This window comes from Dendrobates tinctorius, unplaced genomic scaffold, assembly GCF_039654945.1.
Source record: "Dendrobates tinctorius isolate UK_male_01 unplaced genomic scaffold, ASM3965494v1 ptg000020l, whole genome shotgun sequence".
NCBI classification, from domain to species: Eukaryota; Metazoa; Chordata; class Amphibia; order Anura; family Dendrobatidae; genus Dendrobates; species Dendrobates tinctorius.
In genome coordinates this window covers 5,131,164-5,158,835 of record NW_027361688.1, presented here as the reverse complement: position 1 = coordinate 5,158,835, position 27,672 = coordinate 5,131,164, and the positions used below count along the sequence as shown (strand labels likewise).

Below are 27,672 nucleotides of genomic sequence, written 5' to 3'. Positions count from 1 at the left end.
ACTCACTGGGTATTTCTATATAGTATATAATATTAAATTACTATGATTTGGAACGTGGCAATGGATCACAGAAACGTGGGAAGGAATATAGTATTGATTCACCAAGACTAGGGCAAATTATGTTCCACTATACCACCAGGGATACAACATACTAGATGCCACAGAGTCACTGGGCACTGCGTATAGTATACAGTCAAGTGTGGGCACTCCTATTAATGTTAACCTTTTTTCTTTATAACAATTTTGGTTTTTGCAACAGCTATTTCAGTTTCATATATCTAATAACTGATGGACTCAGTTATATTTCTGGATTCAAATGAGGTTTATTGTACTAACAGAAAATGTGCAATCTGCATTTTAACAAAATTTGACCGGTGCAAAAGTATGGGCACCTCAACATAAAAGTGACATTAATATTTCGTAGATCCTCCTTTTGCAAAAATAACAGCCTCTAGTCGCTTCCTGTAGCTATTAATGAGTTCCTGGATCCTGGATGAAGGTATTTGTGACCATTCCTGTTTACAAAACAATTCCAGTTCAGTTAAGTTTGATGGTTGCCGAGCATGGACAGCCCGCGTCAAATCATCCCACAGATGTTCAATGATATTCAGGTCTGGGGACTGGGATGGCCATTCCAGAACATTGTAATTGTTCCTCTGCATGAATGCCTGAGTAGATTTGGAGCGGTGTTTTGGATCATTGTCTTGCTGAAATATCCATCCATTGCGTAACTTCAACTTTGTCCCTGATTCTTGCACATTATTGTCAAGAATCTGCTGATACTGAGTTGAATCCATGCGACCCTCAACTTTAACAAGATTCCCGGTGCCGGCATTGGCCACACAGCCCCAAAGCATGATGGAACCTCCACCAAATTTTACTGTGGGTAGCAAGTGTTTTTCTTGGAATGCTGTGTTTTTTAGCCTCCATGCATAACGCCTTTTTGTATGACCAAACAACTCAATCTTTGTTTCATCAGTCCACAGGACCTTCTTCCAAAATGTAACTGGCTTGTCCAAATGTGCTTTTGCATACCTCAGGCGACTCTGTTTGTGGCGTGCTTGCAGAAACGGCTTCTTTCGCATCACTCTCCCATACAGCTTCTCCTTGTGCAAAGTGCGCTGTATTGTTGACCGATGCACATTGACACCATCTGCAGCAAGATGATGCTGCCGGTCTTTGGAGGTGGTCTGTGGATTGTCCTTGACTGTTCTCACCATTCTTCTTCTCTGTCTTTCTGATATTTTTCTTGGCCTGCCACTTCTGGGCTTAACAAGAACTGTACCTGTGTTCTTCCATTTCCTTACTATGTTCCTCACAGTGGAAACTGACAGGTTAAATCTCTGAGACAACTTTTTGTATCCTTCCCCTGAAAAGCTATGTTGAATAATCTTTGTTTTCAGATCATTTGGGAGTTGTTTTGAGGAGCCCATGATGCCACTCTTCATAGGAGAATCAAATAGGAGAACTACTTGCAAGTGGCCACCTTAAATACCTTTTCTCATGATTTGATACACCTGGCTATGAAGTTCAAAGCTCAATGAGGTTACAAAACCAATTTAGTGCTTCAGGAAGTCAGTAAAAAGTAGTTAGGAGTGTTCAAATCAAGAAAATGATAAGGGTGCCCATACTTTTGCACCGGTCAAATTTTGTTTAAATGCAGATTGCACATTTTCTGTTAGTACAATAAACCTCATTTGAATCCAGAAATATAACTGAGTCCATCAGTTATTAGATATATGAAACTGAAATACCTGTTGCAAAAACCAAAATTGTTATAAAGAAAAAAGGTTAACATTAATAGGGGTGCCCAAACTTTTACATATGACTGTATAATATTAAATCACTGTGTTAAGGAACGTGGCAACGGATCCAAGAAAATCGAAAAGGAATTTAATATTGTTTTCCCAAAAACTGGTCAAATTATGTTCCACTACACCACCAGGGATAAAACATACTGGATACTATGGAGTCACTGAGCACTGCATATAGTGTATAATATCAAATTACTATTATTTGGTTCATAGCAATAGATCCCATAAACTGGGCAAGGAATATATTTATTCACCAAATTATCTTCCACTATACCACCAGGGATAACACATACTAGATACCATCGAGTCACTTAACATTATGTATAGTATGTAGTATTAAATTGCTATGATTTGGCACAGGAAACTTGGAAAGGAATATAGTATTGGGCAAATTATGCTCCACTATACCACCAGGGATAAAATATTCAATCACCATGGAATGAGGACAGCATATTCTAATGGATCACTGGTGACTATATATCACGGGTACAGCATGCACTGGGCACAGTATATACCACTAGCCCACCAGGGGACATCGCAGTATATACTGATGTGTTTATAGTTTACGATTGATCATAAGAGAGTGGGAACAAGTGCAAGATACTGTAGGCACCACTGACCACCAGGGACATTGGGAATTATTTCCTATGATGCCAGGGTCCGGTATGCCCAGGGGAGGGTTTATTTGGGGGGGGGATATTTAGGATGATGCCTGGGATCCTTCAGCGGTGGAGATTTCACGTGCTGCATTCCTGACTCATTCCAGATGTATGAGGGGAAAAAAATCTGCTCCAGTCATAAGTCAAGACAAGGAGCTTCAGAGACCCCAGAAGCTGACTACTGGAGAGAGGAGCTGCGCCCAGGAGGACAGGGGACAAGCCTCAGCCCAACAGCTGAGCAGTTTATACCGGCACGGGTCATGTTCATCCAGTTCTGCCTGCTGCTGCTGCTCTACAACTATGTAGATGCCAACTTCACCAGCAAGTGGCACCGAGGTGAGTGGGGGGCACGGGGTGTATGTAAGGTTCCCATTCACCGACAGCAACCTGTGTTATCGAAAACTCTGTGTGTATTAGTGACTGTACGTGCAGTCCTATGTAAATCCACCGAAGCGATGTTAAGCTGTGCGAAACTGCAAACTCAGTGACACACGACAAACTCATCTCTGCCACATCGTCCGTTGTGTTTAATACATTGCCATATAACCCATTAGTAGTAGGAATTCGACATATTTTTTTCTAGATGTAGCAGGGCTGAGTTTGTAAAATGTTACAGAACTGATATTAAATGATGTCACCTTTGATTTTTTTTTTCTTTTCCTTAGAATTGCAGAAAAAAACTTTACTGCTGTTACATATATTAGTGCAAAGTGACTGATTCAGCTCTGCTACATCTGCTCATACTGAGCCACCAGCTTCATGAACCAGAATGTCAGAGCTGCTGGGGGGCAGAAATATCTTAGATGTTTATTATCCATTAGACCTAAGGAAATCTAGAATTATATTGGACTGGAAACATCTGTCGTGCAATGACAAAGTTGGCTCTGCTACATCTGTTCATACTGAGCCTCCTGGTTCATGATCACAGTCCCAAAGTTGCTTTTTTCTGTTTTTGCTGGGCGCAGTAATGTCTTATCCATTAGACCAAGTACACCCAAAATAATGGACTTTTGGTGCTCAATGACCAAGTCGGCCCTGCTACGCTACATCTGCTCATACTGAGCCTGCTGGTTCATGAACACAAGGCCAGAGCTGCTTTTTAGATGTTAATTATTCATTAAACCAAGGAAACTTAGCATTATATTAGACAGGTAAGCCTATGGTGCTTAATGACAAAGTCGGCTCTGCTACATCTGTTCATACTGGACCTCCTGATTCATGAACACAGTGTCAGAACTGCTTTTTTTCATGGGTGCAGTAATCTCTTATCCACTAGACCAGGAAAGGCCAAAATAATATTACACAGGTGACTTTTGGTGCTCAATGACAAAGTCGGCTCTGCTACATCAACAACAAAAAAAACCACACCCGATCCCAACGGATTCAATTTGCACATTTTTCTCATTTCCAGGCAGGCGTCAGCTGGAATGTCGGGTTCATAAAATCTCACATCTAGCGCTGACATAAACTTGTGGCCGACATCTATAATTAGTTTTAGAATATCGGGCAGAAGCTGACAACCGTCCCATCCACCCCTCTAAATGGGCGCCGTCGCTTTAAATGGAGGGGGGTCAACTATTAAAAAGGGGGGGGGGGGGCTGAAAAAAGTGAAAACTGACAAAGAAAAAAAAAATTAAGGATGTCTCTTTATGGAGGACTCCATACATTACACAGAAAGTGCATTGATTTAAAGGTGTAATACCTGACTTCGCCTGTGGAGGCACTGTGGGAAAGTTGAGCACTTTCTGCCAGGTTGCTCTGCCAATCGCTGCTGATCGCTGGATTTTATGTGATGATCTTATGGTCGTGTTGCAAATTTTTAGACAAAGTCTATGAGAAAGTTACTGATTAATTATTACAGTTTGTTTACATAAAAATGTACGATCCCTTTTAGTAAAATCCATCGATGTCACCCATTTAATGCGTTCAATCAAGGCCGTCCAACTTGGCGGCCGTACAAGTCTTCACGCCGCCCCCATCGCTTCCACGAGCGTCTGCACATGACGTCACTAGAGTCATAGGATCGGGGCTGGAAATGTTTATATACGTCTGTAAGAAGTATGCAGCTGCGCCCAGGAAACGTCTGGACTGCAAGACTAGAAGAAAATGAGATTTTCCATATCTGTTGTATCTTCTGTATTTATTAATTGCTTTAATATTTTCTTACTTTCCCTATTTGGAGCAAAAAAACCTGAGCAAAGACACAATAAAATTCTGACTACCCGCTGTCACCACTAGAGGGAGCTCACTGCAGACTGATTGTGCTCTTAAGCTCCCTCTGGTGGCGGCTGCAGGAAGACGGAATGTTATCATTTACAGTGCCTTGTGAAAGTATTCGGCCCCTCTGGAACTTTTCAACCTTTTCCCACATATCATGCTTCAAACAGAAAAATACGAGCAGCTCAAAGATGCGGTAATGTTTGAGACTGTGGTCCCAGCTCTCTTCAGATCATTGACCAGTTCCTCCCGTGTAGTTCTGGGCTGATTCCTCACCTTTCTCAGAATCATCCTTACCCCACGAGGCGAGATCCTGCTTGGAGCCCCAGACCGAGGAAGGTTGACAGTCATCTTGTGTTTCTTCCGTTTTCTAATAATTGTGCCAGCGGTTGTTGCCTTCTCACCTAGCTGCTTGCCTATTGTCCTGTAGCCCATCCCAGTTTTGTGCAGGTCTACAATTTTGTCCCTGGTGTCCTTACACAGCTCTTTGGTCTTGGCCATGGTGGAGAGGTTGAGCGTGTGGACAGGTGTCTTATATACAGGTAATGAGTGCAAAGTAGGAGGCTTCTTACAGAAAAACTAACAGGTCTGTGAGAGTCAGAATTCTTGCTGGTTGGTCGGTGATCAAATACTTATTTTCCCCACTGTATATACAGCATCCTCATCATACACATGGAAGACACATACAACGCTCGTGTGTCCAGCTCACTACTAACCATTCACGTACCTACATCTACCTCCTCGACTCCAGGTACAAGCCGATCAGTCCTAAATACAACCATGTAATGAGCACAATAAGTACTGGCGCTGCGGAGGACAAGTTATGATGATGAGAACCCGTGAAGACCATAATAAGGTCTCATAAGATTTCGCGTGGCAGAAGATTTTCCAGCTCTAAATTGGTTTCAAAACTTTCTCTCCAGTCCAGAATTTATCTGCAGTTTCTTCCAACCATCGTGTTTTTCTCTCTTTGACTTCAGATTTGTGTTTTTACGGTATGGGGAGATGTTCTAGAACATCAGGAATCTTTTACAGGACGTTTATTGTCACGGATTTGGGCTTGAGATGCAGAAGTCATTTGAGGACAACCCTACCGTGGAGGGTTAGTGGGACACATAGGGCTTTGTTAATTCATTTTTTTTATGTTTTTTTGGCAACATTGGGGGTCATAGACATAGGATTGGGCTCCTGCCCCTATTTACTTGGCTATAACTATGTTCTCCATAAAAAAACAATTTTTCAACTCCAGTCTTTAAACCCATTGAAAGGTTTTTCAGACGTTTCAAAACATGGAACTTGATGGAGCACAACTGGGAACTAAGTAAAAAAAAAAGAGCATTAAGGACTTACATACAGTACATAGCCTTGAAACTGGTTTGATCCTTGAGCATAGAAGAAAAGAAAAGCTTTGAGGCGGTTGAGTCTTGAAGAAGAGTGGCATGACCTTCAAGTCTTGAGGAAGAGTGACATGACCCTAAAACCCTTAAAGAAAAATGGTGAGATCTTCGAGACTTGAAGAAGAATGGTGTGACACTCAAACTTTAAGAAGAGTGGTATGACCTTCAAGTCTTGAAGATGAGTGACATGACCCTAAAACCCTTGGAGAAAAATGGCGAGATCTTCGAGCCTTGAAGAAGAATGGTGTGACTCAAACGTTAAAAAGAGTGGCGTGACTCCTGAATTTTGAAGGAGAATCGTGTGAGCCTTGAAAAGAAATGGTATGGAACTCAAACCTTGAATAAAAATGTGTTGTAACACCCGATCCTTGAAGAACAGTAATCTGAACCCTGAGTAGATTGGAATGACTCTTGAGCCTTGAAGAGGAGTGGCGTGATCCTCAAGTGTAAAAGAAGAGTGGTGTGAACCTTAAGCTTTGAAGAAGAATGGTGGAGCCCTCAGACATTGAAGAAGAGTGGCTTGACTTTTGGATCTTGAAGAAGTCAACAGTGGCGTGACTCACCAACCTTGACTTAAAGTGATGTTGCCCTCAATCCTTGAAGGGAAAAGTGGTGTAATGCTCATACAATAAAAAAAAACCACAATCCTCTGATGGGGCTGGTCCTTACCACCATAACTTTCCATCATCCTATAACAGGAAGGTGTTATGTACAGTATGCTAAGCTTTGACAAAGAATAGAGTAGCATGGTCCTTAAATCTTGAAGGAAAGTGATTTGGGTCCAAATTCTTGAAGAACAAAAAAAAAGTAGTGCAGTCCTCAAACCTTGAAGATAGAAAGAATTGTTTGACCCTTCGAGCTTTGAAGAGAAAATTGAAAAAGTGGTGTAACCCTTGAGACTGAGAAGTTTTTTAATCTTTAGATGTGATGAAGTAAGAAGGGAAAGGTGGTGTGATCCATGAGCCTTGAAAAAGAGAAAGTAGTGTATTCTATCTTTCGAGTCTTGGAGAGAAAAGAAGGGGTATGATCTTTTAGCCTAGAAGAAGAAAAGAGTGGTGGGACCTTAGAAGAAAAGAGTGGTGGGACCTTCTCGTCTTCTTAAAGAACCTTTAGAAGATTGTGAACCCTCAAGGAACTTGAGGCCAACTGGAGTGAATCACCTTTTCACACACCACATAGTGGTTGCAAAAGTTGCCTGGTTGCAGTTGTATCTTGGAGTTTCGAGTCATGATTCCAAAGCTAGAAGAGGCCTTCAACCCAATAACCTATGACTTTGCCTGGACCACACATATGATTTACATCTCAGTTTATAGTATTTTTTTTCTATTTTGACATGGGTTCATCTATTTGATTACTAGTGGCATGGTGTCATCACATCATTGTTCCCTTGACTTGAAGCACCACTACAGAACTGCATGCTAGGAGGTCTATAGGCCACCAAGACTGTTGGGTCAGATTGCGATTACTATCTTGGCAGTCCTTCTAGTTACACCATCGCCTTAGAGGACATATATTACAAGGAAAGGCATATGTGCTTTTGATAAATTGTGTGTCTCTACCACATGTGCTGTATACAGATGTGGACTCGGATACAATACAAACTTCACAGTTATTTTGGCCACTGGTCACAACAACCTGTAGAAAAATGCATTGACGTGCAGATGTCATGTGACTCCATTCCTGGTACATCGGACAAAACCACCGCAGGTGTCCATATGGATCGTGTTCCCTCCAGGCTTTTTAAGTCTTCTGATCAAAGGCTCAGTATGATGGCAAATTTACGTAATGAGCTATGAGGACCATGGACCCTGTCAATCCAGATGCTGGGCATATGTGCTGAACATGCACGGGATTAAACTGCTGCCTTTTGGACGTCGTGGATCTTCCTGGCAAAACACATATGGGTCAATTATTCCAAAACTACAACGCCCAGCATGCTTTAGTGGTGACAGAGCATACTGGTAGGCAGTCTTGAAACAGCTGGCAAGGTCAAAGTTGGAGAATACAACCACATATGATCAGAAGGGCTTGGCTTCTCCGAAGTAGAATGACAACTGCTGTAGCTCCAAAGCTGTTGTGAAACTACAACTGCCAGCATGCCCTGAAAGAACTTATATTCCAAACGATCAGAGGTGTGCCTTCTACAGGGCCAGCACTATGGGGTTGCTCATTGGATGAGTGTTCAGAATTAAACTTTATAATAGGGGCTACATGAAGTCTCTACTAGAGGCAGCTCACTGCCTACAGAGTTCAATGCCACCTGTAAAAATCCATGTGAAGTGAGCTCCCTCTAGTGGTGGCTGTATGCAGGCTAATTGATATTTTCCATTCATTGTGCAAATTGATGTGGCAGGAGTTTGGTGGCAAAGTGAAGTAAAAATGCTATTAATCAGTTTATTAAATGGTTTGGTGCTCAGGAGAATCAGAAAGTCAGACCTATTTACTCTTACATATTCCTAATACTAGGGAACAGAAGAATATACTGGGAAATGCGGGCCCTTTGATCAACATGTGACTTTGATTATCAGGGGCTGCGTTCAAGGAGAGCTAAGCTGCAGTGTATTACGTACAGAGCCGCATCAAAGACCCTTATAATGGAGGAGCATGGAGGTCAGCACTAAATAATGCATAACCCCTGTAATATGACAGCCGTAGCAATCAGACACAGAGAAGGCAGGATCATTGCCTATGAAAAGTTCTGTAACTTTCTTATATACTATGTGTTCTAATTACTTATAGTTTTCAAGATTTCTCTGCTTGCTGCCAGTGAGTAACTAAACCCAGAGGTAGAAACTCTAATATTTCTCACAGTATTGGAGTTGTCACAATTGTATCCGGTCTGGACAAATCAGCAGCTCAAATCAGTGTCCTGTGCTTAAAGTTTGCTTCAAAGTATCACAAAAGTGCACAAGGAAGACAAAATCAGCCTTTATATGTTCCCAAGATCTTCAGCAGAAGGAGAATGTATTAATTCACATGATTGGGTGATTCATGTGCCCATGGCGGTGCCCAAAGGTAATAAACCTCAGGTAACATTATAGGCGTCATTGCATTGTGACTTGCCAGGGTTAGGGGTACAGCAGTTCAGGTGAATTATAAGGAGGGTAAATCTAGTATTTAAAAAGACATATGCAAGAGGAACTTTTTGAGTGATGAAGGTGGTCTTGATACACTAGAGTGCCATCCAAAAACTTGTTATACCCCAACAAAACATGTCTCCTGCAGTCTGAGGAGAGACCAACTTGCTTCAGTTTTGCATGTCATCCAGTAGACTAAGGCTACAGCAGTCACATTTTTGATTGAGACCCAAAAAGCACATTTCCCAACTTTAGAAAGAACTCTGTGTCCCCTAAAGAGAGGAGGGATGATCATTTCTGCCAACTCCTTTGTGCCCCTGATTTTTTTTATCTAATGTGGACATAGTACTAGGTGCATCTGCCACACAGGCAACACTGGATGGGCAGCAAGATGCCATCGTGGATCCCACTGCGGAATAATGGACTTGATGAGTGCTCTAGTACGAAAGAGAAACCAAGACAATTAAGCATGAAGAGGAGACCATGCATCACAAAAGACCAAGAACCCCCCACATCCTGATGGTTGGGTGCAAGCTCAAAAGGACAGGATTCCAAGCAGCTATGGGACTGAAGGCATAAAAACGTCTGCAATGGTTGATACTACATTCAAGGGGGTTTGATATGGGGTCTTTCACTTCTGGTTGCCTCCTGAATTATACCCCTTCTTAGGTTGGTATGAAGACAAAGGGTGAATAATAGAATCTTTGCCCAATTCTTGTAGCTGTGCCCCCTGGTTGTTGTGTATGATGCCCCATTACAGAAGGTGTCCTGACATTGTTGGCATGATCCTGTTCACTGGGTGAAGCTGTTAGATACCTGAGTAATGCCAAACTGGGAATCTGGCAGGACAAACTGAAGACAATGACCTGAAATGAACCGGAGAGCACAAAAAGTACAATGCTGACGAGGTGGAAGAGGGTGTTGAGATGTACAGCACTCAGGGGGTCTGGGCAAGCAGAGGTTAATAACAGGCCAGCCAGACTTTTTCCATGGAATCGTGTGGGGAGACCCCTGGCAGGGAGCGTACAATGACCCCATTTAGCTGCATCTCCACCCAGTAACATACTAACCGACTTCTTTCAGGACGTGGTCGTGCCTGTGGTCGTGCCAGGATTCGTAAATGTATTTCTAACATATTGGCACCAGTCACGGCTTTCTGGGTGAGGTTTGGAAAGATGACATTTGCTCGCTGACTCACACCTTCTTTTTATGGACTCTCGTAGTAATTTTAGGACTTCCATTTATAGGCTAGTGAATCTGCAACTATTTACAGCCAATATAGGGGGGCCCCTACTCAAAACTCCCATCTATGAGCCAAAGTAGTGGACAGATGCAAAGACACATCCCGAGCTGGAGGACTCGGCAAAACATGTACCATGTGGTCTGCGATTAATATGAATGGGCACGGTGTAATACCACATTTCACCAGCAGTAGCCGCTGTTAGGAAAATAGACAGTAGCCTGCAGCTTCTCTTAGTGATTGCAGCTGATCAGGGACAGAATTGGCTGATTCACAGTGGCTCAAGGGATAGAAGGGACTAGATGGGACAATCCCTTTAATTATCACTGTCCCGTCCATTATAGAAAATTATCAGAATGAGGGTAAGGTGAATCTTCATTTATCATTGTTAATATTTATCCATCTGTCATACACAGTAGACGTTGTAGAGCTGGTAGACCCTGGTACAGCGGACGCCCGCACGTCCTCAGGGCTCTGCACACCGCACACTCCATTATACAGTGTATACACACAGTGTCCAAGATACACAGCCAAGATACACAGCTCTGACACTGCCCGCTCCAGCCCCGACACATTCCAGGACCCTCGCCATATGGAGCCAGGAGGTGATACATTTATATAACTCCATACAACACCTATAAAAGTGATACATATTCTTCTACATAGTGATATGGAGCATGCTGGTATAACCTGGGCATCTCCTGTATATAATTATATATGTACACCTTGTATAACTTGGGCATCTCCTGTATATAATTATATATGTACAGCTGGTATAACCTGGGCATCTCCTGTATATAATTATATATGTACAGCTGGTATAATCTGGGTATCTCCTGAATATAATGATATATGTGCAGCTGGTATAACCTGGGCATCTCCTGTATATAATTATATATGTACACCTTGTATAACCTGGGCATCTCCTGTATATAATTATATATGTACAGCTGGTATAACCTGGGTATCTCCTGTATATGATATATGTGCAGCTGGTATAACCTGGGCATCTCCTGTATATAATTATATATGTACAGCTGGTATAACCTGGGTATCTCCTGTATATGATATATGTGCAGCTGGTATAACCTGGGCATCTCCTGTATATAATTATATATGTACAGCTGGTATAATCTGGGTATCTCCTGAATATAATGATATATGTACAGCTGGTATAACCTGGGCATCTCCTGTATATAATTATATATGTACACCTTGTATAACCTGGGCATCTCCTGTATATAATTATATATGTACAGCTGGTATAACCTGGGTATCTCCTGTATATGATATATGTGCAGCTGGTATAACCTGGGCATCTCCTGTATATAATTATATATGTACAGCTGGTATAACCTGGGTATCTCCTGTATATGATATATGTGCAGCTGGTATAACCTGGGCATCTCCTGTATATAATTATATATGTACAGCTGGTATAACCTGGGCATCTCCTGTATATAACTATATATGTACAGTTGGTATAACATGGGCATCTCCTGTATATAATTATATATGTACAGCTGGTATAACCTGGGCATCTCCTGTATATAATTATATATGTACAGCCGGAATAACCTGGGCATCTCCTGTATATAATTATATATGTACAGCTGGTATAACCTGGGCATCTCCTGTATATAATTATATATGTACAGCCGGAATAACCTGGGCATCTCCTGTATATAATTATATATGTACAGCTGGTATAATCTGGGCATCTCCTGTATATAATTATATATGTACAGCTGGTATAACCTGGGCATCTCCTGTATATAATTATATATGTACAGCTGGTATAACCTGGGCATCTCCTGTATATAATTATATATGTACAGCTGGTATATCCTGGGCATCTTCTGCATATAATTATATATGTACAGCTGGTATAACCTGGGTATCTCCTGTATATAAATATATATGTACAGCTGCTATAACCTGGGCATCTCCTGTATATAATTATATATGTACACCTTGTATAACTTGGGCATCTCCTGTATATAATTATATGTACAGCTGGTATAACCTGGGCATCTCCTGTATATAATTATATATGTACAGCTGGTATAACCTGGGCATCTCCTGTATATAATTATATATGTACAGCTGGTACAACCTGGGCATCTCCTGTATATAATCATATATGTACAGCTGGTGTAACCTGGGCATCTCCTGTATATAATTATATATGTACAGCTGGTACAACCTGGGCATCTCCTGTATATAATCATATATGTACAGCTGGTGTAACCTGGGCATCTCCTGTATATAATTATATATGTACATCTGGTATAATCTGGGCATCTCCTGTATATAATTATATATGTACAGCTGGTATAACCTGGGCATCTCCTGTATATAATTATATATGTACAACTGGTATAACCTGGGCATCTCCTGTATATAATTATATATGTACAGCTGGTATATCCTGGGCATCTCCTGTATATAATTATATATGTACAGCTGGTATAACCTGGGTATCTCCTGTATATAAATATATATGTACAGCTGCTATAACCTGGGCATCTCCTGTATATAATTATATATGTACACCTTGTATAACTTGGGCATCTCCTGTATATAATTATATGTACAGCTGGTATAACCTGGGCATCTCCTGTATATAATTATATATGTACAGCTGGTATAACCTGGGCATCTCCTGTATATAATTATATATGTACAGCTGGTATAACCTGGGCATCTCCTGTATATAATTATATATGTACAGCTGGTATAACCTGGGCATCTCCTGTATATAATTATATATGTACAGCTGGTACAACCTGGGCATCTCCTGTATATAATCATATATGTACAGCTGGTGTAACCTGGGCATCTCCTGTATATAATTATATATGTACAGCTGGTACAACCTGGGCATCTCCTGTATATAATCATATATGTACAGCTGGTGTAACCTGGGCATCTCCTGTATATAATTATATATGTACAGCCGGTATAACCTGGGCATCTCCTGTATATAATTATATATGTACAGCCGGTATAACCTGGGTATCTCCTGTGTATAATTATATATGTACAGCTGGTATAACCTGGGCATCTCCTGTATATAATTATATATGTACAGCTGGCATAACCTGGGTATCTCCTGTATATAATTATATATATACAGCTGGTACAACCTGGGTATCCTGTATATAATTATATATGTACAGCTGGTATAACCTGGGCATCTCCTGTATATAATTATATACTGTATGTACAGCTGGTATAACCTGGGCATCTCCTGTATATAATTATATATGTACAGCTGGTATAACCTGGACATCTCCTGTATATAATTATATATGTGCAGCTGGTATAACCTGGGAATCTCCTGCATATAATTATATATGTGCAGCTGGTATAACCTGGGCATCTCCTGCATATAATTATATATGTACAGCCGGTATAACCTGGGTATCTCCTGTATATAATGATATATGTACAGCTGATATAACCTGGGCATCTTCTGTATATAATTATATATGTACAGCTGGTATAACCTGGGTATCTCCTGTATATAATTATATATGTACAGCTGGTATAACCTGGGCATCTCCTGTATATAATTATATGTGTACAGCTGGTATAACCTGGGCATTTCCTGTATATAATTTTATATGTACAGCTGGTATAACCTGGGCATCTCCTGTATATAATTATATGTGTACAGCTGGTATAACCTGGGCATTTCCTGTATATAATTTTATATGTACAGCTGGTATAACCTGGGCATCTCCTGTATATAATTATATATGTACAGCTGGTATAACCTGGGCATCTCCTGTATATAATTATATATGTACAGCTGGTACAACCTGGGCAATTCCTGTATATAATTATATATGTACAGCTGGTATAACCTGGGTATCTCCTGTATATAATTATATGTACAGCTGCTATAACCTGGGCATCTCCTGTATATAATTATATATGTACAGCTGGTATAACCTGGGCATCTCCTGTATATAATTATATATGTACAACTGGTATAACCTTGGCATCTCCTGTATATAATTATGTATGTGCAGCTGGTATAACCTGGGCATCTCCTGTATATAATTATATACGTACAGCTGGTATAACCTGGGTATCTCCTGTATATAATAGATACTAGGTATAATGTGGTATAATAGATGCTAGGTATCTATTTCCCCTTTGAAAAAGCAAGCACGTGAAACGCGCGTCAGGGGCTGCTGGGGGAGGCTGCAGCGGTCTGGTCTTATCATGGGTAAGCCTGTGTATGTGAGCTATTGGTTTCTTTGATATTGATATATGGACATTGTTGGTGGCACTTGCATTGATTCCTATGATAGCTTGTCCATATGCATTCATGATATATAGCCACCTAGCTTACCTAGGTGCTTCTGACCCATCCCCTGCCTACCTTCACGTTTCCTCCTCTTATATGTTTTATGTTTATCTTTTGGATAATGTGTTTTAATTGTGAATCTTTGCAGTAAATGTTACTTCTTATTTATTGAACGTGGCTTATCGCTGCTCCGTTTTTTCTGAGTATTGGATCTTCAATATAAGTTGTATTCAGAGTTATGCATATGGCTGGTACAACTTGGGTATAAGTGCCAGGAACAATATATACACTGTACAACCTGTTCTTTTGTACCCGCAGCTGTGTTTTTTCCATCCGCCCATCGTGTGCGTCGCTCCTCGGCTGAGTTCCTGGACCCCGTTTTTCAGATGTCCCTGCCGGAGGTGGAGCTGCTCTATGAGGTCAGTGGAAAATCTATAGATTCTTTCCAGGATGGGCCGATGACAGGGAACGCCCTATTATAAGGATTGCTGGGGCAGTGGCGTGGGCTGATTGGGCTCAGAGGACGACCTTCTCTGAGCATATGCTGCTGTTTATATTATATATGTAGTACAGTTCCCACCACTCAGCTCTCCCAGACACCAGATGGGTAGATCTGACTGTCTGTGTAGTGAGATGGCAGCATGGTGCACTTTTGTACACCTTTGGGTGTCTTTTTTTCTTACGTAATTCCATATAATTGAGGCTAACAATCATTTTTTAAATTGGGTTTCATTAAATATTTTGCCTTCTGTAGTGTCTATTGCTGACTGCAGAATGAGTTAACTAAGAATCTGTCAGCGTGCTCTTTCTTATGGGCTGACAGGTGAGTTTGTAGACCTTGAGTTGTTTTTTTTCTGAGCTTGTCTCATCTGCTTTATGATGGCGGTCCATTAATGCATCAACAGAACCACCATCAGTGCATGAATACATCTCCAGAACCACCATCAGTACATGAATACATCAACAGAACCACCATCACTACATGAATACATCACCAGAACCACCATCAATACATGAATACATCACCAGAACCACCATCAGTACATGAATACATCACCAGAACCACCATCAATACATGAATACATCACCAGAACCACCATCAGTACATGAATACATCACCTGAACCACCATCAGTGCATGAATACATCTCCAGAACCACCATCAGTACATGAATACAATAACAGAACCACCATCAGTACATGAATACATCACCAGAACCACCATCAGTACATGAATACAATAGCAGAACCACCATCAGTACATGAATACATCACCTGAACCATCATCAGTACATGAATACAATAACAGAACCACCATCAGTACATGAATACATCACCTGAACCACCATCAGTACATGAATACAATAACAGAACCACCATCAGTACATGAATACATCACCTGAACCACCATCAGTACATGAATACAATAACAGAACCACCATCAGTACATGAATACATCACCTGAACCACCATCAGTACATGAATACAATAACAGAACCACCATCAGTACATGAATACATCACCTGAACCACCATCAGTACATGAATACAATAACAGAACCACCATCAGTACATGAATACATCACCAGAACCACCATCAGTACATGAATACATCACCTGAACCATCATCAGTACATGAATACATCACCAGAACCACCATCAGTACATGAATACATCACCTGAACCACCATCAGTACATGAATACAATAACAGAACCACCATCAGTACATGAATACATCACCAGAACCACCATCAGTACATGAATACAATAACAGAACCACCATCAGTACATGAATACATCACCAGAACCACCATCAGTACATGAATACATCACCTGAACCACCATCAGTACATGAATACAATAACAGAACCACCATCAGTACATGAATACAATAACAGAACCACCATCAGTACATGAATACAATAACAGAACCACCATCAGTACATGAATACATCACCTGAACCACCATCAGTACATGAATACAATAACAGAACCACCATCAGTACATGAATACATCACCAGAACCACCATCAGTACATGAATACAATAACAGAACCACCATCAGTACATGAATACATCACCAGAACCACCATCAGTACATGAATACATCACCTGAACCACCATCAGTACATGAATACAATAACAGAACCACCATCAGTACATGAATACAATAACAGAACCACCATCAGTACATGAATACAATAACAGAACCACCATCAGTACATGAATACATCACCTGAACCACCATCAGTAAATGGATACATCACCAGAACCATCATCTGTATATTATAACATGTGCAATGTGGAATAAACAGAACAAAAGCAAGAATGGGGGCACTATGACCAAGTTTAATTACTGTCAGATAGCTAAGGTGCATCTAGGTTCTACTGCACCCGAGGCAAAAATTAATTTTAGTGCCCTGTGTATAGACACATCTTAAGCACTTTGAGTAGTCGTCATGTGACTGAGCATATGTGATTTGCACACTTACAGTCACATGCTGAATAGTTGCTTTTCCTAACTCTCTCAATGTTCTGTAAAAATCTACAACCCTTGCTTCATTGAGAGAAGCACGTAGAGAAGCTAGTCGACATGTGACTGTCAGTATGAAAAATTACATGAGTGGTCATGTGATGAACGCCGAAACCAGCAAACAGGGACAAATCCTAACAATGACTATATTACATGTTGTTAGGATTTGGCTACAATGTTGAATTTTATAATTAATGAACCCAACATGGCACAATACTTTAACGTAGCCATGTATCATGTTATCTGACAAGTTATCGATTGCTACGTGTGCATGAATGCATCACCAGAATCAACATCAGTACCTAAATACATCACCAGAACCCCACCCCCCATTAGTACAGAAAAATCACCAGGACCACCAACAGTATATAGAAAAATCACCAAAACTACCATCAGGACATGAACATATCACCAGAACAGCCATGAGTACACGAACACATCACCAAAACCAGCAACAATACAGAAATAGAGCATCACAACCACCATGAGTATTTAAATACAGCACCAGAACCACCAACAATACAGAAATTCATTACCAGAACCACTAGCAGTACAGAAAGACATCACCAGAACACCAACAGTACAGAAATACAGCATCTCAAACAACATCATAGAATCGTAGAGTTGGAAGGGACCTCCTGGGCCATCTGGTCCAACCCCCTGCTCAAAGCAGGATTCGCTAAATCATCCCAGTCAGATGTCTGTCCAGCCTCTGTTTGAAGACTTCCATTGAAGGAGAACTCACCACTTCTCGTGGCAGCTTGTTCCACTCATTGATCACTAACTGTCAAAAAGTTTTTTCTAATATCTAATGTGTCTCTCCCATTCAGTTTCATCCCATTGCTTCTAGTCTTTCCTTGTGCAAATGAGAATAAAGTTAATCCTTCTACAATGTGACAGCCCTTTAGATATTTGTAGACAGCTATTAAGTCTCCTCTCAGTCTTCTCTTTTGCAAGCTAAACAATCCCAAATCCTGCAACCTTTCCTCATAAGACAGGGTTTGCAGACCGGTCACCATTCTGGTCGCTCTTTTCTGAACTTGCTCCAGTTTGTTGATGTCTTTTTTAAAATGTGGTGGCCAAAACTGGACACAATATTCCAGATGAGGTCTGACCAAAGAGGAGTAGAGGGAAATAATGACTTCACAGGATCTAGACTGTATGCTTCTGTTAATACATCCTAGAATTACATTTGCCTTTTTTGCTGCTGCATCACACTGTTGACTCATATTCAGTCTGTGATCTATTAGTATACCCAAGTCTTTTTCACATGTGCTGTTGCTTAGCCCTATTCCTCCCATTCTGTATATGCTTTTTTCATTTTTATTGCCCAGATGTAGTACTTTGCATTTAAAAACCATTCTGTTAGTTGCTGCCCACTTCTCCAGTTTATTTATATCTTTTGAATCCTCTCTCGCTCTTCTCTTGTATTAGCTATCCCTCCTAGCTTTGTGTCATCAGCAAATTTAATCAGTTTACCCTCAATTCCTTCATCTAAATCGTTGATAAAGATGTTGAACAATACAGGGCCCAGGACAGAGCCCTGTGGTACCCCACTTGAGACATTCTTCCAACTGGATGTGCAGCCATTTACGACCACTCTTTGGGTCCGATCACTAAGCCAGTTATGAATCCACCTAACAGTTGCATTGTCCATTCCATACTTAGTCATTTTTTCAATAAGGATTGTATGAGAGACTTTGTCAAATGCTTTTCTGAAGTCAAGATATACTATATCTACAGCATTTCCTTGATCCACCCAATCAGTGATTCCGTCATAGAAGGAAATTAAGTTAGTCTGACATGACTTATTAGTTACAAACCCATGCTGACTCTGTTTAATCACTTCATTCTTATCCAAGTACTGACATACAGGTACACGAATATAGACCCAGAACCAACAGTAGTAAATTAATATGTCCCAAGAACCATCATTACAGAAATACACCAGAACCACCATCAGTACCTGCATCAGCATCAGTACATGAATACATCACAAACATTACGATTAAGACCTGTGTGTTGAAACATGTCAACGTTCATCTTCCTCTGCTATCATGAATTGTTAATGAATTTAAAATAAAAACCTGATATTTTATGAAATCATCAACTTTTGTCAAATTTTGAAGACATGAATACATCACCGGAACCACCATCAGTACATGAATTACATGTCCAAAACAACCATGACTACATAAATACATCACCATAGCCGTCATCAGTATAGGAATACAACACCATCAGTACATGAATGCATCACCAGAACCACCATCAGTACAGGAATACATCACCAGAACCACCATCAGGACATGAATACATTGACAAGCTTAGTACAGTTGTAATGCTGATGGGTGTGGATCAACTGCACTAAGGGCGGGGCTTACCCTGGAGAGGGTTGACTACAGGTCTATTAGGTCTTCACTAGGACCTCTGATGGTGAGGATAAGCTGGGTTGCTGTGGACAAAACAGCAATCACAATACAAACATTTACCTCCAGGTGGCTTATAGGTGACATCTGTAATTGGAATCATCCTCTTTTTTTCTCCATTTTGTCCAGCTGTTTTGACGATTTTTCATAGCCACAGCTCGTCTCTACAGACTTCTGCAGAACATCCTGACACGCTGCCCTTAAAAATATATGCCATCATAATGTACCTGAATAGAATTATCTGCCTTACCCTGTGCCCTGAATAATTTCCCCTCACAAAATAGGACCATCACACTGTCCCATTGTACATAGCCTCTACACTGTCCTCTCCTATAAAATGTTACCTCCACACTGTATACCCTTATGAACTATAACCACGACTGTCCGCCCTTATTACCTATAATCGTCACACTGTCGCTATCTTAAGAGTCAACCACCTTGCTGCCCTCTCTCTATACTGGGCCCCTCTTCACAATGTCTTATCACTCCCTACCACTCTGCATATTGTCCCTTCCTTGCTGTGCTCTCACACTGTCTTCTCACATTGTTCCCTCTGTACACTGCTCCCCTACACTACCCAGTCTCTATACTGTGCCCCCTCACACTCCTCCCCATACTGTCCCCTTACACTACCCCATATTGTCACCTCACTCTTTACTTCCCATACTGCCTCTTACACCTCCCCCCATACTGGGTCCTCTTACACTGCTCACCTCGATACTGTCCCTTCACACTTCTCACCCCCATACTGTCCCTTTACACTATCCCATATTGTCACCTCACTCTTCCCATACTGCCTCTAAGGCTGGGTTCACACGTACCGGAACTCTCGTGGAAATTACCACGAGAATTCCGGAATTCCAGTCCGCGGGAAAATCGCATTTTAAATTCCCGCGATTTTCCCACGGAAAAACTAGCATTTTGCAAGCGTAATTAGCTTGCAAAATGCTAGCGTTTTCCAAGCGATCTGTAGCATCGCTTGGAGAACTGATTGACAGGTTGGTCACACTCGTCAAACATAGTGTTTGACAAGTGTGACCAACTTTTTACTACTGAGGCCACCTATGCGGCATCAATAGTAAAAGATAGAATGTAAAAAAAAAATAAAAAATAGTGTTATTCTTACCAGCCGACGTCCCGCGCAGGCGTCCCCAGTAATCCTTTGCGAAAATGAACGTCAGTTCTCGCGGGATCGCGACGTCTCGCGGTAATTCGCGATGACGTCGCTTGAATGACCGCGAGACTTCGGACGCCATCGCAGGCATTTTCGTAAAGGACTACTGGGAAAGAGAGCGTGAAGAGAAGCAGGAAGACTGCGCGGGACGTCGGAGGGTGAGAATAACAATATTTTTTATTTTTAAATTCTATTTTTTACAGGGATATGGTACCCACAGCCCGGAGGACAGTCTCCTCTCCTCCGGACCGTGGGTACCATCCGCAAATGTTCTGCTTACTTTCCGCATGGTGTGCACAGCCACTTGCGGGAAGTAAGCGGAACAATGCATTCCTATGGGTGCGGGATCGCCGCGATTCCGCAAATTAATGAGCATGCTGCGGTTTTTACCGCGAAGCGATTCCGCCGCGGTAAAAACCACAGCATTGCGGAATCCCATAGGAATGCATGGGATGCTTATTTTTCGCGTTTTCGCGGCAAAATCGCGCAGTTAAAACCGCCGCGGAAACGCGAAAAAAACGCCACGTGTGAACTCAGCCTTACACCTCCCCCCATACTGGGTCCTCTTACACTGCTCACCTCGATACTGTCCCTTCACACTTCTCACCCCCATACTGTCCCCTCACACTTCTCACCCCCATACTGTCCTCTTACACTTCCCCCTAATATCTTTAAAAAATGATATAAACCCTATCCTTCTTCTTCTCCTAGTTCCTATCTACTGGAGTCCGCATTGACCAGGATGACCGGCTGACTCTCCGAGACCCAGAGTTGTCTTCTCTAAGGAAGGCCTCCATCTTTGACGTTGTGTGCAATGACGTAATTCCGAAGTCGATATCTGAGATCCTCCGGTTGGGAGATAAATTATCTCATGTTCCTGGACCCCTAAAGATTGATGACTTTGAGAGAACACTCCTGACCATGGCCTACGGGGCCCTGAAGACATCACAGACAGAAAACAGCAACCAGCAGAAGTTCTGGATGCAAAGCCTAACCAAGCTCTTCGTAGCCTTGAGGAGAGACTTAATGTTTCCATACAATAGGGGGAGTCATCGCTGAGTTGGGTGGGGGTCTTCACCATCCCCCCACCAAGCCCTGCATGTTATCATACACCCATCAGTATATCAAAAAATGTTATTTATTGTACCTAATGCAAAGCAGATAGAGCCACAGACAACAGAGAAGTGTCCAAAATGGTCCGTGGTCACATCAATGACAACCACCGAAACCAAGGGCATTTAAAGGGATTAAACGACCCTGTACAATTACAGCACTGCATATGAAATGTGACCTGCTACCACTCGATCTGCACAGCATAGGAAGCCTGGGAACATCCCAAAATTTGGATGAGAGGCCCACCGTCAGAGCTGTATTCGCAGTTCTCCAGACTTCAGAAGAACATAGCTTGTTCTGGTGATTTTCATTCTGAGAAGTGTCATCTTTACACCTGCTATTGTACAGATCTGACTAGCTTACAAAAGCAACTACTGGAATAGTGAGCGCAGCTCCAGAGTATAATACAGGATGTAATGTAGGATCAGTACAGGATCAGTAATGTAATGTATGTACACAGTGGCTGCCCCAGCAGAATAGTGAGTGCAGCTCTGGAGTATAATACAGGAGGTAACTCAGGATCAGTAATGTAATGTATGTACATAGTGATTCCACCAGTAGAATAGTGAGTGCAGCTCTGGGGTATAATACAGGATGTAACTCAGGATCTGTAATGTAATGTATGTACACAGTGACTGCTCCAGCAGAATAGTGAGCGCAGCTCTGGGGTATAATACAGGATGTAACTCAGTATCAGGAATGTAATATACACTCACTGGCCACTTTATTAGGTACACCTGTCCAACTGTGTGTTAAGACTTAATTTCTAATCAGCCAATCACATGGCGGCAACTCAGTGCATTTAGGCATGTAGACATGGTCAAGACAATCTCCTGCAGTTCAAACCGAGCATCAGTATGGGGAAGAAAGGTGATTTGAGTGCCTTTGAACGTGGCAAGATTGTTGGTGCCATAAGGGCTGGTCTGAGAATTTCAGAAACTGCTGATCTACTGGGATTTTCACGCACAACCATCTCTAGGGTTTACAGAGAATGGTCCGAAAAAGAAAAAAAATCCAGTGAGCGGCAGTTCTGTGGCCGGAAATGCCTTGTTGATGCCAGAGGTCAGAGGAGAATGGGCAGACTGGTTCGAGCTGATAGAAAGGCAACAGTGACTCAAATTGCCACCCGTTACAACCAAGGTAGGCAGAAGAGCATCTCTGAACGCACAGTGCGTCGAACTTTGAGGCAGATGGGCTACAGCAGCAGAAGACCACACTGGGTACCACTCCTCTCAGCTAAGAACAGGCATCTGATGGCTACTTTCAGCAGGATAATGCGCCATGTCATAAAGCTCGAATCATCTCAGATTGGTTTCTTGAACATGACAATGAGTTCACTGTACTCAAATGGCCTCCTCAGTCACCAGATCTCAATCCAATAGAGCATCTTTGGGATGTGGTGGAACGGGAGATTCGCATCAGGGATGTGCAGCCGACAAATCTGCGCCAACTGTGTGATGCCATCATGTCAATATGGTCCAAAATCTCTGAGGAATGCTTCCAGCACCTTGTTGAATCTCTGCCACGAAGAATTGAGGCAGTTCTGAAGGCAAAAGGGGTCCAACCCCTTACTAGCATGGTGTACCTAATAAAGTGGCCAGTGAGTGTATGTACACAGTGATTCCACCAGCAGAATAGTGAGTGCAGCTCTGGGGTATAATACAGGATGTAACTCAGGATCAGTAATGTAATGTATGTACACAGTGACTGCACCAGCAGAATAGTAAGTGCAGCTCTGGGGTATAATACGGGAGGTAACTCAGGATCAGTAATGTAATGTATGTACACAGTGACTGCACCAGCAGAATAGTGAGTGCAGCTCTGGAATATAACACATTCTCAAAGATAAACTTTCCCTTTAAGTGGCATTTATCATCTACCATTCACAGTACTTGTGTTGATGATGGACATTTGGATAAAGCCTTAGCGTACAGTCATATGTAAAAGTTTGGGCACCCCTATTAATGTTAACCTTTTTTCTTTATAACAATTTTGTTTTTTGCAACAGGTATTTCAGTTTCATATATCTAATAACTGATGGACTCAGTTATATTTCTGGATTCAAATGAGGTTTATTGTACTAACATAAAATGTGCAATCTGCATTTAAACAAAATTTGACCGGTGCAAAAGTATGGGCACCCTTATCATTTTCTTGATTTGAACACTCCTAACTACTTTTTACTGACTTCCTGAAGCACTAAATTGGTTTTGTAACCTCATTGAGCTTTGAACTTCATAGCCAGGTGTATCAAATCATGAGAAAAGGTATTTAAAGTGGCCACTTACAAGTAGTTCTCCTATTAGATTCTCCTATGAAGAGTGGCATCATGGGCTCCTCAAAACAATTCTCAAATGATCTGAAAACAAAGATTATTCAACATAGCTTTTCAGGGGAAGGATACAAAAAGTTGTCTCAGAGATTTAACCAGTCAGTTTCCACTGTGAGGAACATAGTAAGGAAATGGAAGAACACAGGTACAGTTCTTGTTAAGCCCAGAAGTGGCAGGCCAAGAAAAATATCAGAAAGGCAGAGAAGAAGAATGGTGAGAACAGTCAAGGACAATCCACAGACCACCTCCAAAGACCGGCAGCATCATCTTGCTGCAGATGGTGTCACTGTGCATTGGTCAACAATACAGCGCACTTTGCACAAGGAGAAGCTGTATGGGAGAGTGATGCGAAAGAAGCCGTTTCTGCAAGCACGCCACAAACAGAGTCGCCTGAGGTCTGCAAAAGCACATTTGGACAAGCCAGTTACATTTTGGAAGAAGGTCCTGTGGAGTGATGAAACAAAGATTGAGTTGTTTGGTCATACAAAAAGGCGTTATGCATGCGCTGTATTGTTGACCGATGCACAGTGACACCATCTGCAGCAAGATGATGCTGCCGGTCTTTGGAGGTGGTCTGTGGATTGTCCTTGACTGTTCTCACCATTCTTCTTCTCTGCCTTTCTGATATTTTTCTTGGCCTGCCACTTCTGGGCTTAACAAGAACTGTACCTGTGTTCTTCCATTTCCTTACTATGTTCCTCACAGTGGAAACTGACTGGTTAAATCTCTGAGACAACTTTTTGTATCCTTCCCCTGAAAAGCTATGTTGAATAATCTTTGTTTTCAGATCATTTGAGAGTTGTTTTGAGGAGCCCATGATGCCACTCTTCATAGGAGAATCAAATAGGAGAACTACTTGCAAGTGGCCACCTTAAATACCTTTTCTCATGATTTGATACACCTGGCTATGAAGTTCAAAGCTCAATGAGGTTACAAAACCAATTTAGTGCTTCAGGAAGTCAGTAAAAAGTAGTTAGGAGTGTTCAAATCAAGAAAATGATAAGGGTGCCCATACTTTTGCACCAGTCAAATTTTGTTTAAATGCAGATTGCACATTTTCTGTTAGTACAATAAACCTCATTTGAATCCAGAAATATTACTGAGTCCATCAGTTATTAGATATATGAAACTGAAATAGCTGTTGCAAAAACCAAAATTGTTATAAAGAAAAAAGGTTAATATTAATAGGGGTGCCCAAACTTTTACATATGACTGTATGTGCACATGTTGCGGATTGCTGTGCGGAATTTTCTGCGCGGAATCTACATCTCTTGGCAGAATCCACACGTTTTTATGCGGATTTCCCCTGCATTTTTACACCTGCGGATTCCTATAATGGAATGGATATAAAACCGCTGCGGAATCCGCCCAAAGAATTGACGCGCTGCAGAAAATAAACCGCTGCGTTTCCGCGCTGATTTTTCCGCAGCATGTGCACAGCGGTTATTTTTCCTCCTAGAATAACATGGTACTGTAAATCACTAGCCAATCTGCAGCGAATCCGCAGCGTGTGCACACACCCTTACACTGTGGCTACTCGCAGACTGCAGTCCCATCATATGACACCAGATGCTCCTGGATAAGATCGTATGATTTGATCGCTTTAGTCATTGTTAATCAGAGTCATGAAAAGTGGTTGATTTATGGAAACATCAGTCTCCTCTGTACGGACTGTCGCAGCACAGACTCATTCTGCATTCTATCCCTTTAATAAAATTGTTGCAGCTGTTGCCGCCATCTTTTCTTGCGATCGCAGGTTTCCTGATCAGGTTGTCCAGGAGCGGATGTATAGTGCGGAGCGTCCACCATGTGGTGACTTACAGCTGCTTCTCACAGAATTAGAATATCATCAAAAAGTGAATTTATTTCAGTTCTTCAATACAAAAAGGGAGCAGCAAACTCGCCTGACCTTAACCCCATAGAGAATCTATGGAGTATTGTCAAGAGGAAGATGAGAGACACCAGACCCAACAATGCAGACGAGCTGAAGGCTGCTCTCAGAGCGACCTGGGCTTCCATAAACTCTCAGCACTGCCGCAGGCTGATCACCTCCATGCCACACCGCACTGATGCAGTAATTGATGCAAGAGGAGCCCAACCAAGTATTGAGGGCATTTACTGATCATACATTCCAGATTTTACAATCATTTTTCACGCTGGTGTTATAAAGTATTCTAATTTACTGAGATAATGACTTTTGGGTTCTCATTGCCTGTAAGCCATAATCATCAACATTACCAGAAATAAACACGTGACATAGATCACTCTGTGTAATGACTCTATAGAATAGAGGAGAGCCACTTTTTGTATTGAAGAACGGAAAGAAATTCACTTTTTAATGATTTTCTAAATCTGGGAGAAGCCCCTGTATGTAGGGTGACATTGCAGTGTGACCCTGTGTCAGAAAAGCGCTTCATGTTCATTCTATCCACCACGCCATTGGCCGCTTATTTCCTTCTTCTCACCAGTGATAGGATGATATTATAATAATAAGTAGGTGTAGAGCGCCCCCTGGTGGGTGTCGGCTGCAGTCAACCTAACAAGGCCTCATTTATCAAAAACGTTTGTCCATAGCAACCAATCACAGCACAGCTTTTATTTTTTAAACAGCTCCTTTAAAATAAAACCTGCGCTGTGATTGGTTGCTGTGGGAAATGAGAGTAAAGTGAAACCTGAACTGGTTGCTATGGACAATGAAGACAGTTTTGATAAATGTGCCTCATTGCAGCCGAAAATCCAAAGTGGTGAACACGAACATATTCTCTTAAAAGTTATTAACCTCTTAAAACCTATGACGTACCCATACGTCATAGGTCGTGTCCTGGCATTTGATGCCTGCATATTTTCAGGCACATGACAGCTGATTTAATCACATGTGCCCCTAACAGTCGCGGGTCGAAGCGTGATGCACCCGCGACTGTTAACATCTCTGACAGCGGCATTTAACATTGCCAGTCTCTAACCCCGCCCATCAGCGCCTGTGTCACAAGTCCGTTTTATGAATTGTGTTTTGTTATTTTTCCATCTACCTTTTAGGTTGTCCATTTTTGCTTTTTATTCTTATGTTTTCTTAGGTTATTACATTTTAGATTATCCATTTCATGTCATTTTAGTTTATTTTAATTTTTACATTTTTTAGGTTTTAAGGTTTTTTTATTATTAATTTTATTTACTTCTTTAGGGTTCCTACATTTATTTATCTTTTTTTTTTAGATTGTTCACTTTCTTATTTTTAAGGTTTTTCATTTTCTTTTAGTTTTTTATTTAGTTTTTTTGTTTGTTTTTTTTTACATTATTTATTTTATTTCATTTTTGTCTCATTTTTTTTCCCCCCTTTGGTATTTTTACATCTTTTATAAGTTTATCA

At 41.4% G+C, this 27,672-nt stretch overlaps 1 protein-coding gene across 1 annotated transcript; it reads left to right on the top strand.

The window, feature by feature from the left end:
- The first annotated feature begins 2,561 nt into the window (after nucleotides 1-2,561).
- Nucleotides 2,562-23,093, top strand: FAM180A (family with sequence similarity 180 member A). Its single transcript, XM_073567530.1, has 3 exons — nucleotides 2,562-2,809; nucleotides 15,044-15,144; nucleotides 21,572-23,093. Exons 1-3 carry the CDS (start codon nucleotides 2,581-2,583, stop codon nucleotides 21,917-21,919), a joined length of 678 nt encoding a protein of 225 aa, XP_073423631.1. The 5' UTR covers nucleotides 2,562-2,580; the 3' UTR covers nucleotides 21,920-23,093.
- The last annotated feature ends 4,579 nt before the right edge of the window (nucleotides 23,094-27,672 follow it).

Bases quoted from the DNA above. Each gene is read 5' to 3' on its own strand.
- FAM180A (XM_073567530.1), top strand. From the start codon at position 2,581: ATGTATGAGGGGAAAAAAATCTGCTCCAGTCATAAGTCAAGACAAGGA. The intron at 2,810-15,043 runs GTGAGTGGGGGG...TTGTACCCGCAG, and splicing joins CACCAGCAAGTGGCACCGAG to CTGTGTTTTTTCCATCCGCC. The intron at 15,145-21,571 runs GTCAGTGGAAAA...TTCTTCTCCTAG, and splicing joins AGGTGGAGCTGCTCTATGAG to TTCCTATCTACTGGAGTCCG.